Source organism: Pithys albifrons, chromosome 13, assembly GCF_047495875.1.
Source record: "Pithys albifrons albifrons isolate INPA30051 chromosome 13, PitAlb_v1, whole genome shotgun sequence".
Classification (NCBI taxonomy): domain Eukaryota; kingdom Metazoa; phylum Chordata; class Aves; order Passeriformes; family Thamnophilidae; genus Pithys; species Pithys albifrons.
The window spans coordinates 8133189-8148389 of record NC_092470.1 but is presented as its reverse complement, the minus strand read 5'-3'; the positions used below and the strand labels follow the sequence as shown (position 1 = coordinate 8148389).

Below are 15201 nucleotides of genomic sequence, written 5' to 3'. Positions count from 1 at the left end.
AGGTTTACAAAATGTTTTTCAAAACTTGGGCTGCAAAGGAGGTGCAGTTCTGAGTGCCTGGTCTTTCGTGTTTTCATACAGAGTAAGTGATTCAGTGCACATTTGATAAGTCTGAATGGCAAATGCCATATTCATACCTTTTATACAGAAAAGCTGAAGGCATTTTGAAATGTATTGAAGAAAATTTTATGTAATTGGTTTAATTAAATATGTGTATCCTAAGACCTCTTTGTTTTCCATCTCCCTACCTTTGGTGTAAGCTTGCAGTAAGCAGTGTTTCCTGACTGCATAAGGTCACCCCAAGCCTGTTGAGTTGGCTCTACTAATGCTAGAAAGGTGCAAAAAAGTATTTAAATTTCAGTGCTTGTCTGAAAATTGGGTGACAAAGTTGTTTATTTAATCACTATGTGGAAGGAAACCTTTTGTCAATGAGCTGTGCTGGTTAGTAATGTGATAGAGTCAAAATGCCTACTAATGTGTCACATTAATAGCAGGCTGCAAGGAGAAATGGAATTTCTTCTCATTTGCACTAACAGCTTTTGTTAACATCAGTGACTCTTCCTGACTTTTTTACTGTGTTTTATTAATGCAAACAGAAACCTTAGGGGAAAGAAAATCAGTTGCGAGTTCTTCAGACTAATTTTACTCTCTGTGGTTGTTACTGACTTAACAATAAGAGGATTCAAATATCAAAATATCTCCATATTATTCAATTTTTAGAAATATTGTCCATGAGGACACAGCTTATTAAGAAAATATGTGGTTTCTTTTTGATGAGGGAGAAAGTAAAATGTGGGCAGAGTAATTTCTGAGAGATAGACCTGAAAGCCAACTTTTGTGATTAATGACCAATTGTGACTCTGCACATTTAATTAGGAAAGTGTCATTACACTCAATTAGCAGGGCTGCCAAATAATCTGTTTAATACTCTGGTCTTTTTTTCTCTAGGGTTTTGCAGACAGTCCTCATTACAGTGATCACTTGAATGACAGTCGATTAGGGCCTCATGAAGGATTGTCCCCGACACCTTTCATGAACTCAAATCTGATGGGTAAGTAGGTAATTCTTTACGAGTATCCCCTCAAAGCCTCTTTGGTCAGAAAGAGACATTTTTCATTCCCTTGTCTAGGCCTGACATGTCAAGCATCTGGAAGTTGCTCTGTTTCTCACAGCAACACTGACTTTCCTATTCATATCTTTTTGTGTTGGGTGGATTCCCCATCAAGGCCACGGTCCAGGACTTTTTAGCAGAAGGAACTATCTAGATTTTCTCAAGTTGACCTAGAAGGCTGATATCTTTCATTTGATGTAAATTCTAAATTACTTTAAAGCTTAATTTTCCTTAACTTTTCTTGAGAAGACCTTTATAGCAATTTTTACTTTCGGCGTTTAAAAAATAATTTTTTTCCTAACACTCAATTCCTGAACTACCTACCAATTTACTTGAGGCTTTTCCTCAGTTAATAATTTGAGGTCTTGCTTCTTACTTTGAATTTTCAAATTTCTTTGATGTTTATTGTATTAAAAACTGTTACTTCTAAGAAATAGATGGAAATTCCTGCTTTGCCAGGCAAATGTTCTTACTGCTTCCAGCCCTGTGAAACCATTTTCTGCTTTTAAAACTGCAAAAGCAAGTAAACTGTGTATTGTATTATGGCCTTACATATTGAAAGCTTTTTCCTCACTGCCTGCACTTTGTGTTACCTGGAAAATGTTAATTTATTGATGGCATTGCTTGAAAATCTCCTTTTTCCTGTCCAGTTTGAAGCATAAAAATGTTCATTTTAAAATATTTGTTGTTTGGTAATACATGGTCTCCAGACAATTTGTTTTATGTTGAGTCTTAAACTTAGGGATGACTCTGAATATTTGTTCTGAATTTGTACATTGCACATTGTTTCACTTCTATATTCTGCATCTTGTAGACATGACCTATTTTGTGATCTCAGTATTGTCCTTTTAAGACACAGCCATGGTAATCTAAGTGGATTACCTAAATCCAAATCCTGGTGGTCTGCAATTTCTTTTGGAAATCTTTCTACTTTGTTCAGTCTTTGTTTACTACTTTAATTTTCTCTGAAACAGAGGCAGGTCAAGCACAGCTATTGCTGAAAACAGAATTTAGTTGAAACTTTCATATATGAAGCTGAAATCATGAAATTTTAAAATGACATCTCTGTAGACTTTGATGAGAGAGTAAGTACATGTCAGTTGGTCAATGACTCTTCTTTCTGAGGACAGTAAAGTTAAAATAATGTAGTAGTTATTTTGATAAAGCAGACTAGAGCTTCTGCCAGTGCTCTTTCAAATATGTTGTCTTTTTTCAAACACAGGAAACTAAAAGGACATTATTTCAGTTGCTTTTCCAGTATTTTCACCAGCAGCATGTATGGAATGTGTTTAGGCTTTGTAGCTGATACTGATTTTATTGTACAGAAATAGAGAGCAAAGCGTGATTTTTATTTTTTAATTTGTGTCACCAAGGGCAAACTATTTGCTCATGTTTTAATTTAAGCCATCTAATTTCTAAACAATATATGCCTTCAAATATGTGAAGAAAATAATTGGTGCAACTGTATCTTCTGAGTTTTTCAGTTTTATTGAAGACATGACTCTATTAGACGTAATAGAATTAAATCATTAATACAGATTTGAGAAGAAGCCTCCATTTAGATGGTTTTCTAAAGAGGATTAACAAATTGTAAGATATGTATGTGTCAGTCACCCAAAGCAGCTGAGAACTGAAATAGTTTTGTAAAGCTTTATGGCTAAGAGTTCTTAGGGATTTTATTTTCTTGGAGCAAAAGTATTTAATTTCCTTCTATATGCAGCAAAGAATTATGGAAAGCTCTCAGTATGTATCTCTAAGATATGTACACATCAAAACTCTGAAAATATGCTTTTAAAAGTATTTGACCTGTGGTTTTTGGCGTGTTGTACCAGAAAATCATGTTTATTTTACTTGTACTACAGTGTAGGATGAAGCTTTGTATGTCATACTTGCACATCATTAATTTTTGCAGTGTATCTTAATTGATGCTGAGAGTTTGGAGAAAGATAAAAGCTACATAAAAACATACAGTAGTAGTTTCCTATAGAGTATCACTATCTGTGTTTGTAGGATTTTTTTTCTATGATTGAAAAGAAAAAATGTATTTATTTTGGAAATTTTAGAAAAAAATATTAAACATTTTTTTAATATTGAGTATTCCCATAAGCAGAAAGAAAACATCCATTTGATTAGCCAATGCACAGAGGTGATATTTAAGGCATTGGCTGGTTATTCCGTGAATTTGGGAGGTTAAAAGGAGGTGGAGGTGAAGAACAAGAACTTGATGAGCTTGTGGGAAATACCTCACTAGGGTTGTTGTGGGGTTCCACAACAAAGATCTAAGAAACAAATCCTTTCCAAACTTTTTACCACGACTGAAATACATCTCAGAAATAGTTAAAAACTATTAAAAAAGAAAAAAGGGAAGAGCAACAACATATTTCACCATTGCTGTCAACACTTAAGAGCACTATTAAAAGGAAGAATTGTGTGTCAAGGGGATGTTGTTATTTTGCGTATTATGCTCAGCCCTAAGCATATTTGCCTGAAGAGATAGTGGATTATAAAGTGCCACTGTCTTTCATGATGGAGCTCTCAAACATTTTAATGATCTTGTACATTGCAAAAGAGAGAAATTTTGTCTAACAAGAGTTGATAATGATTCAATAATGAACAATTTACCACAGAAAGATGCATTTCCATATTCATTTAGATATTTTTTGAAGTGTTTTGCAGAGGAAGTAAAGCTATTATGTTGGATTGGTTAGTGTTCTTCACTAATGAATTCCAGAATTATCCTGTTGATTTGGTAGTATAAAAAAAGAAGGGACGTTACTTATATTTTAAGTAAAACCACTGAATCCTCTTGGGACCAGCACAGTCTGTTGGTATCCATAGAGATATGTGGAAAATCAGGCGAAGATATATTGGCGGTATTGTAGCTCCATTTAGACTTGATAATCTTTGCTTATTCAACACTTCTGTTTTAATTACATTCTAGAAAACTATTCACAAGGATATGAGATTCTTTTCTCTGTAATTACGCTCCCTTTTAGTACCCTGCACTTGGAAGGAGAGGTCAGTTTTTGCCAGGACCCTTCGAGCATGTGCTATTGTATCTTCTGTTGCACTGTTCCCTGCACTTCATTCTACTGAGCTTTTTTACTTCTACTTACCAGGAAGAAAGCAAGCAGATTATTCTTGAATATAACTTAAAGAGGGTTTTGTTGGTCCGCCTTGAAAATCTGAAGTGGGTGAATTACTTTCTTTTGTGTGTCTGTCTGTCCACAAGAGGTAGAAAAGATAAAGGCACAACTTTTGTACTCCATATTCACTGTGTGTGTACTACACAGTTCCACGAGGTTGTACATGATAAAAAGTCATTAAAAAACTTAATAGTGAGTGAAAAAGTAGTGGTTGAATATGAACTTGCCATCTTGAGATCAGTCCCTCAAAGCAGAAAGGGAGGTCATTCTTTCAAGTATGCTTTGGTGTTCTCTCATTATTTCTTTAACTAATTTCTTTAAAGTTGGGTTAAATTTTAGAGCTCTGGGTGTTTCTGAGCTAGTCACAGGGTTGTCAGTGAAACTGGAAACTCTGTATGTATGAAAATGGAGGATTTTAGACGATTTGCATTTTCCCATCCTTTAAACTTATCCACTGATTTTAGCCCAACAGCAGGGTTGTAGTTACCAGTTTATTTGATACCATCTGGTGGTGGTGCAACACTCACCCTTCTCAATTCAGTGAGGTGGAGACTCTGCTCCTCTTCCTTACAAACTTTGCTTTATGCTGGGTATGCCATGAGACTTTATTAGGGCCAGAATTAAGGGAGTGGAGGGACTGACCATGCAGGGAAGGCAAGACACACATCAGTTGGTATTTAGAAGGGGGGGAGTAGAAGCTTGTTACAATAATTAGAGCTATAAATTATTCAGATTGTTAGTAAACATAGGGCTTCTTTTACTCAGTTTATAACGTGAGTATAAAGGGTAAGCTTGATTCTTCTCCTGTTTGAAATAAATAGGTGAAAGAGCCAAAGGCAGTACTGACAAATGTAAGCAGAGTAGCATGTTGGGTTTCATTTTATCCTGTTTCTCAGTCTTGGACCAGTTATTGTGTGTGTGCTGGGTAGAAACTGCCTCGTGCAGTGAAGGGGGCAGGAGCAGAGAGGTGCTTGATGGGTTGAAGCCAAATCTATGAATTTTCAAAGCTAATCTTTTGAGTTACTGTGGAACTAAAGATGCATCTTGTGTCCTAATCATATAAATTAGATATCAGTGTCTGGATTGGGATGCCTTCTGGTGTTAGAGCTGCTGTTCATTTAAGTGACTCAATGGTGTGATTGTGCAGATTTCTAAGAATGGCTGTGCTTCTGCCAGTGCATCTTTCAAACTACTGAAATTAGTCTTCATTTTTATTGTAAAATCTATTATTTGACTTGTAATTTAAGCCCTCCAATTGGCTTGGATAGAGTAGCAGATATTTTTAATGATGAGCATTAGAGGGGTGTTTTTTTGCAGCATCGTGGTAAATAGCTGAAAAGACCTGTAAGCTTTCCAGTAATGATACAGTTCTTGAACAGGTGATAAAAGTCTTTCAAACATTATTTTGGGAAAGGTTATTGTCAGTAGGAGAACAGACTTTTGAACTTTTAAATACAGTTAAAACAAGGCAGGCATCTGAATTGTTACCCAGTTAAGAATCTAACAAATTTTAAGGAAAATAGCCAGTTTTCTTCCTTAGTAGCCCTTCAGTAAAAGAATTTTGGAATTGAAGAGGTAGAGGTTGTTATCAAGTAATATATAATGAAGGCAGTAGTAGGAAACCAGCAAGGGTAAATAGTTATTAAAATGGCACACATTAAGAATGATGCCATTGTAGTTTTTGTTAGGAATCTTATTTTAATTACCTTTTAGGAAGGGAGAGGGTAGATGCAAATAGGGAGTTGTCAGACCCTCTATTTGTCCAAAATAATAGTTGGATTTCATTGAATTGGTTTCTGTAGTCATTAATATTTTAACACATGGAAAAAAAATTAGGCATCACAATGGAAATTATCTCCAGAGATATGACTAATAGCAAGATTTATCTGCAATAATTTATACGCAGTTACATTGTTATTAATTTGGAGAATGGTGGGGACAGTATTTTGTATCCTTCACAGAATTCATCAAGAAGAAAGAAGAAAATGATAAAAGAAGCAAATGACAAAACAGTGGCACAGCAAAGATTATGACAAGTGCTTCAGTCCATCTCATTTGATAGGGCAGTAAGTTAAAAGAAAATAGTGAAAGGGAAGCTAACAAGCTTCACATCATGCACAGTTATCTGTCAAATATTGTTGTGGGCTAAGAGTTCAGAAAGACTTTTCCTAGTAAAACACCTGTGAGTGTAAGATCATCCAGAGTTCCAGAAATACTGAGGTAGTGGTATTGAGTCCACCACAAGCCATGGATTGTAAACTTCCTGTGCTGGAAAAGTTCCTTAACATTTATTTCACAGCAACTGGATCATCATAATGCAGTTTCACAACATTATGTTTACATTTCATCAAATCACTCATTGTTTTGATGATTAAAGTTGAAAATATCAAGATGCTGGCTCACCTAGACTTAATACACTATGGCTACTTTTCCCACATTAAGTGTTGCCATTGCTTCCCCCCAGCAATGCTTCATGTCTTGTTCCTTCAGATAGGCTTTTTTTTAAAAAATTAAGTTTTTTTCAAATCATTGCATATAATGAATCTGGCAAATGGAAGATTGTTTCTTTTCCTTTTGGGGCATGTCGCTATGCTTAATTGATGCTGGTTTTATATGATATAGATTGGCTGAAAGCCTAATGTGAATGTTGGGTTTTATAATGAAAATTTAAAACCCAGAGTAATCTTTTAAGTTAAATTTCAATTATTTCTTCATCTCTTCCAGATAATTGTTTGAATCATTTGCTTCACATACGAATATATAAAAACTCCATAAATAAATGGAGGTTCCTGTTTGTTTGTTTTGAATGGCAGCAACCCTTTTGTTGTGGGCTGTGTGTGCCCTGGCTGTGTCCCAGCTCTGCTGTGTGCTGGGCAGGGCAGGCTCTCAGGGCTCTGACGTGCTGGTCACTGCCGGTGAGAGCTGCTGCTTTGCAGGATGGGGCTTTCTGCACTTGCAATGTTTTGTATCTGTTCATACACTTTCAGATTTATCTTTTTTTTTTTAATCCCCAGGTATTATATTAAATAAATTCCACTCACACCAAAGAATTGCTCTCATCTGCTCTTAATTTTCCTTTTGTGAAAGCTAATGGGTTTCTGGGAAATTAAATTACACAGTCATTTAGTGAGAGTGCTAAGTGCAGGGCATTTTTACTCTTGGGTTTTTGCTCACAAGAGTGTGTGTTAAGCTTAGTTTTCCCTTCTGTTTACGGTAATATTTCAATCAAATATCTTTCCTAACATTTCTTTAAATACAGTAATACCTTGAGGCTTCCTCCAGATGCAGCGGGGGCTTGTGTCCTCTGCACGACCGTGCTGTGGCAGGTGTGTCTGCTGTGCTCTCTGCCTGCTGAGGCTCTGCTGTCCCTGCCTGCAGCTGCGCCGAGGGGCCCTGGCTGTGCTGCTCACGTGGAGCTCAGGTGTGGGGCTGCCAGGTAGGGGTGGGCACAGCTGTGTGCCCATGGCAGCGATGTGTGGGGAGCAGATGCACAGCACAGTGCAGGGATCGCCTGCTCGTGCGGGGCTGTGTGCGGGCAGCAGGTGCAAAGCACCATGCAGGAATCGCCTGCTCGTGTGGGGCTGTGTAGGGTGACCAGGTGCACAGCACCGCGCAGGGATCACCCTCTGCCTGCACTGATCCCCCACTCGTGCGGGGCTGTGTAGGGTGACCAGGTGCACAGCACCGCGCAGGGATCACCCTCTGCCTGCACTGATCCCCCACTCGTGCGGGGCTGTGTAGGGTGACCAGGTGCACAGCACCGCGCAGGGATCACCCTCTGGCCACGCTGATCCCTCACTCGTGCGGGGCTGTGTAGGGTGACCAGATGCAGAGCACAGTGCAGGGATCGCTCACTCGTGTGGGGCTGTGTGCGGGGAGCAGGTGCACAGCACCGCGCAGGGATCACCCTCTGGCCGCACTGATCCCCCACTCGTGCGGGGCTGTGTAGGGTGACCAGGTGCACAGCACCGTGCAGGGATCACCCTCTGGCCGCACTGATCCCCCACTCGTGCGGGGCTGTGCCGCAACCCTGGGGCCCTGCACCCTGCGTGGCTGCGGAGGCTGTGCTGGCGCAGAGCAGTTGTGTATCCCTGACTCTGCTGAGTGGTTTGCATGCTTAGGCTGTGGTTCAAGGCAGAAAACAGACATGTTTTCTTTCTGGCAAGTAAGGAAGTGAATAAATGTGTTCTTGAAAACCCATTGAGCTGTGTGGTCTGACATGGTGTAGCTGATGATTCCTGTTTGCTGGATGCTGCCAGTGCCACAGGTACCTCACAAACCCACAGTGTCCCCCAGGCAAGACTCGGTTCTGGTGGCCCATGGACAGTACTGGTGCTGGCACTGTGCAGTAACAGGATTAAAAATTGGGACCTAGTGCTCATTGTGTTGGAGGAAGATGAAATGTTGCCACTTTCAAAATGGTCCCACACTTGAAGTCAGAATTTTTGTCATACTAAGTACTTTTGAATTCCCAGTCTAGGAAGTTAAATATGCAAGTCTGTGACTCTTACATTTTGAAATATTTTAGTTCTGATAAAATTTCTTCTGCCAAGCTTGGTTTTTAGTTAATGCAGTCTGATACATTTGAGTGTTGATTTATTCACAGTGTACTCAGCCTCTGAAAAGGAGAATAAATAGTAATCTGATGAAATTTTTAAGTCTTGCATTTCCTCTTTGTTGTAACATGTCAGTTTAGCTGCTGCAGGGTATGTTTATCTGTTACAAGGCTCATCAGTGCATGAAATGCTGAAAGGGCATATTTCTCTCCTGTGGTTCCTGCCATCCCTGGGCACTTGTAGATGTGTTCCAGTGGATGGGATCAGCTGGGTGAAGCTGTAGGATTTTAAATTTGAGTCTGAAGGCGCCAAGCTCCCTTCTAGGGAGGAGGGGGTGATCCTTTCCCATACTGGTGATGTAATTTCCCCATGAGGCAGTTGCTTAGGGATCTACATAATAACTATTATCCTTTTCAAATAGGAGACCGTAGAAAGCTCACTGGTGATTAAAAGATAATTTTGTAATTTTTCATGGCTTGTCTTTGTTTTGTAATAAAGATGTTTGCTTATCGCCAGGTGCATAAAAATCATTTACTTAATCTCTATTTCATTCCATTAATTTTTTTTCATTCTTGCATGCATGTGGCTGTGGCCTATGAGTTGCAAGCAGTCCGGTTTTTAATAAATGCTGCAGCCTGTATCCAGTGATTAAATTCTGAACTGATCAACCAAAATGTTCTAACTAGGCTGCTCGTGCCAAAACAAGTGGCTTTTGTGATTTGGGGCATTATAGTATTTGCATTAATATGATTTGAAGATGTTAATAATTTCTTTAGAGGCTGGATTTTAGTGAATCAAATGTTTGCTGCTGATGGAAACCTGACTTTGTTTAGATACACAGACATCTCGGAAGGGAAAACAAAGGATATAGTTCCATTTTTCAGGTGCTTGAAGGTGTTGGACCTCTAATATTGTTGCTTTTGTGAATTGCCTGAGGAGCCACTGCATTTTCCCTAGAGCTGTAACCTGCTGTAGGTGTGCAATTCTTTAGCTATATAATAGATGAATGAAACAAGTATCATCTAAAGAACACAATTTTTTAAAAATTTTGAATTTGGCAATAATGTCTTGGCACTTGTACATCAATTTAATATTGCACTAAAATTTTGTTTCTGGAAAGCAGGTGAAAGATTTTCACATGAGAGAAATGTGCAGAAGACCAGAGGAATTGCACCTCAGGCTGTTAAGCCGTGGTAATACCTTGTTTTTTGTGCAAGGCTGCCTTATGTGCTGGCTTGGGGAGCTCTTTGTGGGGCTGCCAGCCCCATGGCTCCCCCAGAGCTGTGCAGCTCCTGCCGCTCCAGAGTGAACATCATCGGCGAGTCGGGTGGAAATTCTGCAGAGTTATTTCTTTGGCATCCAGATGGAGAATCACTTTGGGAAATAGAAACCCTCTTCTCTGTATGTGTGGAAACTTCACCAGGATGGCACTTGGTGGAGGGAGGGTGCTGCTTGGTTGGGGTTTTTTCGGAAGGTGCTCACATGTGTCCCCCATCTGAAGGTGAAATAGGAGAGAGTGTTGATGTGTAATTTTGTGATGATGTGTTACATACAGGATTAAAGAAACTGGCAGTATTTGGGTTTAATGCTACTGGGTCCTTTAAAGAAAGCAGTAGCCTTAAATTCAGTGATGACATAAAAAAGGTTCCTTGACATGGGAATGTGGAAGAAATGCAGTGGTTACTGTTGAGATGAGACAGATTTTACAGGTTTTCCTAAAACTGATGAGGTCTGGCCATGAGACTTCAAGGTATTTGGGAACCAAGCACAATAAAATATGTAATCTGTAAATGTAAAATGTGTAAAATCCCATTGGAATTATACAGACTGTGTAAAACTCATACTATTGTTACAATAACTGCAACGACATTTGAATTTACTTCCCAGTGTATTAGGGACCTCTAAAACAAGCCTGGCACTTGAGGCACATGCCAGACAAATAAGGCATCTTGCAATGTCTTCCTCTTGTACAATGGGATAATCTTGAGAGTAATGTGTGACTTGTTAACACTTGTGCAAGCTTCGAGGCTGATCCCCAGGGTCTGCATTGAATACTGAAGTGCATGACTGTATTGTAAATAAATTTGTGTATCATGTTGAAAAAATGTTCTGCAGTGATAGGAAGGGAGAGTACTTGTATCTTTATCAGAATACTGCAGTTTTAAGTATGTTTGCTCCATGGTAGGAGCAAAAAGAAGTTTGCCTTAGTACTTTGACATGATGAATAACACTTCTGTTTCTGACTGAATTCATTTCTTTCCTATTACATCATTTATTTATTTCACATATTGCTGGTCCATTACAAGCTGCCATCTCAGATTGAGTTTATTTATATATTTATTGAAGCCTTGGGGTACTTCCCAACTCAAACTACAGGCGAACTGACCTGCTTGAATCAAGATTTACAAAAATTCATTCCTTACACAACCACTTCCTAAGTAATGCCTTACCTGTCTTAAAAGTTGCATTGCATTATGAATACTGTAGAGAGTCTTCTGATTGCATCACCCCAACTTGAAAGGCGTTTGCAGAAGTTCCTATGTATGTTATACTGTAGAAAGTATTTAGCACACCTTTATATTCTACCTCTGTCAGAAAATTAGAAATTTCCCCCCATATTTGCAAGCTTTTTTCTTTAATTTTAGAGGAGATTTTGTTTCCTTTTGGATGTGCTGCATTATTATGAAGCTTCAAGTTTGAAAGATACTGAAATTTGTACAGATATGCAAGATCAGAAACTGAGTTCTTGGTTATTTTTCAGGATACAATTTTTATTTTATATTTAAAGAAATGTCATCCTTTCACCTGACGTGGATTAGATCTTTGTTCTCCTTACAGGAGAGGTGATATTTTCAGCAGTGCAGTGTTCTGTGGTGAAAGATCTGCTAATACATTTTACCACCACTGAAACAATTTTTCTTTGTGTTCTGGGATTGATATTTTTGAGCTTAAGATAAATGTCACTAGCACCACTAGTGTTCAAAAATTATTTTATAAATACCAAAGCTGAGAAATCTGCATGCCATTTTGTTTGTTTGTTTTTGTGTGTGTGTCTGAATCCAGCACTCCTCTGGGTGCTTAGCAGGGCTGAGCTGTGAGAGCACAATCCGAAGTCGGTGGTTCCTGCAGTGCTCTGTTTACCTTGTGCTGCCACGTTGTTCTTGCCCAGCTTAGTGGGGGCTTGAGGGGTATTTTGTTTTGTTTGATTACACAGCGGTGGGAGGAGGAGCGATGATTGCCTTGTCTTTCTGGTGCTTGGCTGAGTTTTTAAAATTTTTTTGTTCACTGCTTTTATTCATCAATGACAATTTATAAACAGTGCATGTTTCACAATGATTTCAGCCTTGAGTGCCAAACAACTGTATGATTTTGTTCCTTTGTTTGACAGCTCTCTGGCACTAAGCCTTGTGCACAATTATAATGAATAGTTTTGTCCAGTATACGTGTATGTTCTTTATTTCAGTATTTTTTTGCTGTTACATTAGGAATGTGTCTCTCTAAAAATTCAATTCAGAAAGTACATGGTAAAAAGAGAAAACAATCAGCTTTGTAAATCTCATAAAGGAATTGAGTATAAAACTGTTCCTTCAGTATTTTGGAGTTGAGGGGTGGAAGGGCCAAGGAAGAGGGGCCAGAAGAAAATACTGCTGGGTTTAGTTGGTTCAGTGGCACAGTTGCAAACTTTGAAAAGGAATATAGTTTGCTGGCAGAATGGAAAAGCCCATGTGTTTCTCCAGTAGGAAACCATTTTATCTTGGATAGTTTGTGTATACACAACAAACAATGGGCTTTCTGCAATATATTTAGACCAGGGTAAAGCTAAGTAGTATTTTTTAATACAGAAAATTTTCTGTGTTGATTTATCTCGTTTTGCCTACACAGAAGAAAATTTGGAGCACAAATGTCTTGAACCTGAGACACTGTTTAGTTGGTTTGGTTGACACTGTTCACTGTGAAGGAGGCAAAGCTTGCCTGGTGTTGTGCTCGGCCCAGGCTCTGGTTTGTGCCTCCCCCTCTCTCCCCAGCACAGACACAGCTTGTCTTGTGATAGAGACACAGTGCAAGTGCCAGTAAACCAAAGTGAAATAAAACACCAAATGGAAAGGCACTGATTCATCTGGAGAAAATGTTAGCCAGGCCCCAGTAACTTTCTTCTTTTAACCTGTGCCCTAAAGCATTGTTGTTCCCTTGATAATCAGTTTCAGCTCTGTTATGGAACTGAAAGCTGTGCTTTTAAATTTGCCACTGCCCTTCTATCTGATCTCTCCTCTTTTCTTGATGGTGCTTTTACGTTGCTTTCATGTTTGATAAAGCAACACAATTATGTGTCATTGGTCCAATTTATTTTCTTCAAAAAATGCCAAAGCTTCAGAGGTAGAAAATAACATAAACTGTAATTTACATTAAAATCATCAATAGAATCACCCTGAACTCAAATGTATAGAGTGTAATTTTACTGTAGTCTTACTGTGCAGTTAAACTGGTACTTTTGTCCCTTGAATGCACCCATCTGGATCTGTTCCACCTGAGCACTTCCATCAGGCTTGAGCCCAGCTGTACTTTGGGATTTTTTCCTGTCTTTACCTGGCTTGTGTCTGTATTTCCTGGTCTGTTGACTTGTTTGGGCTGTTTTAAGAATGACCAGCTTTGGTGGTTTTGTGCAGATGTGTCACTCTTTGTAGATGTATTTTCTTTCTGTTTCCTTTGTCTTAAATATAAAGCAAAAGTTATGTTTTAAATCTGATCATGCTCTGTTGTTACTTGCTGCAGGGCATGTACTTGGCTACAATGCCTGACTTGAAGTGCAGACCATATAATTTTTTTCACATTCTCCCTGGGGTTTTTTGTGGTCCTTCCTCTGTGCACCTGTTACTGGGCAGTGCTGTGGGTGGGACACTGGCAGAGGAATGGAAAACATCCTTTTCCAGTGTGACTTTTTACTTGTTTGTGGGGCATTTGTACACTCAAGCTCAATATCCTCTGACTTCTCTAAGTGCGGATTCTGGACAGGGGTGCTGTGTAAGTTTTCTCCTTCACAGGGCACATTATTTGGCACTAGATTGGGGAGGTGAAAACTTCTATTGCAGTGAGGTTCAGTAATGCATTCACTGATCCTCTGCTAGGAGCTGTGGTGAATGGACAGGAGGATAATAAAAATTGCTATAAAAAAGTCATTTTAAAGTGGAAAAATAATAATTTATTGGTGGCCAACTTCTAAAGGCTGTCAAATCTGCAGGGCTATGGCTTAGTTACATTGGAGGAAGGAAGATGAGCCAGATGATAGAACGCTCTGCAGTTGGACCTGAAAGAGTGAGTTGGAAGGCAAAATTAGTGCAAATTTGCTTATTTGTATGTTAGGTCAACAGCCTGGGTTCAAACATGCTGAAGGAGAGCTTGGTAGTTTTCCACTGCAAGAAGCAAATTGGCACACACATCTTCAGTGCCCAGTGTTTTGTCATTTGAAACACGTCCTTTCTCCCGAAGCTGCTGAGATGTGTGTGGATGTTTTTCAGAATGCCTGATCCCTTGTAGTGTGTGCCATGCTGCTCAGGGCAAGAATCGTTAGATGTCACAGTCATCTTGCCACACATGATGAATCACTTTGCCTAAAGATTTTCTGCCCACGAAGCCTCTGGGGCTGCTCTGTCTCCCTCAGGATGTTCTGTTCCACTGGCCATCTGAGCTGACTCTGCTGTGACCAGTTTGTAAAGTATGAAATCCAAACTCTTCCACATGTTATTCCTGTTTGTACACAACAGAAGGGGTCATATGCAGAGGCCTAGTAAGGCTTTGAAAAGACAGTATTGCCTTGAACTTGTTTTGTTTGTTTTTTTTTTGATTTGGTTTTTAATTTCATTTGTCACAATAACATACCAAGTGATTGTAACTGCAAGATAACCATCCAAAATGTGTTTTCCTGGATTCTTTTTGGGGGGTGAGAGGGGTTGTTTTTAATATTGCTGAAAAACCTGTGTGTAATAAGTTTGTTGGCTTTCCCTCTTCGAATACACTCATGGTTGTATTGGCCTGTAAGACAGGATTAGTGGCAGCTGGTAGTAAAAACTGAAATTTTGAGATATTAAGCAGATACCTGGTCAGCTGTCTCCTTTCAGGAGTCCATAAATTTGCTGTGGGGAGGGGGGGAAGCTTCCTAAGAAGGACACTTAAATATGTGTTTTAAATGTTTTTGTTTTATCTTGATGTTTTTAGGGGTTAATGCAACACGTGCTTTTTAAATAGTTCAACTCGTGCAAGGTAAACTTAAATTCAGATGCAGTTGTTCATTTTTTTTAATTCAGTGGCTACAACAAAATGCATTGACCACTTTATTGCAGCAAGATGTAAATCTGTAACAGCAGCGAATCAACAGCAAGACCCAGGGAGTGCT

General features: G+C 39.1%; 1 protein-coding gene across 8 annotated transcripts in view; it reads left to right on the top strand.

The window, feature by feature from the left end:
- The window catches only part of TCF12 (transcription factor 12), a 161543-nt gene that overhangs the window by 54579 nt on the left and 91763 nt on the right, over nucleotides 1-15201 (top strand). For all 8 annotated transcript variants that reach the window (XM_071568372.1, XM_071568374.1, XM_071568375.1 and 5 more), the window contains one exon: nucleotides 949-1051. In XM_071568372.1, the coding sequence (XP_071424473.1) occupies nucleotides 949-1051 (103 nt within the window). The remainder of the gene's footprint in view (nucleotides 1-948; nucleotides 1052-15201) is intronic.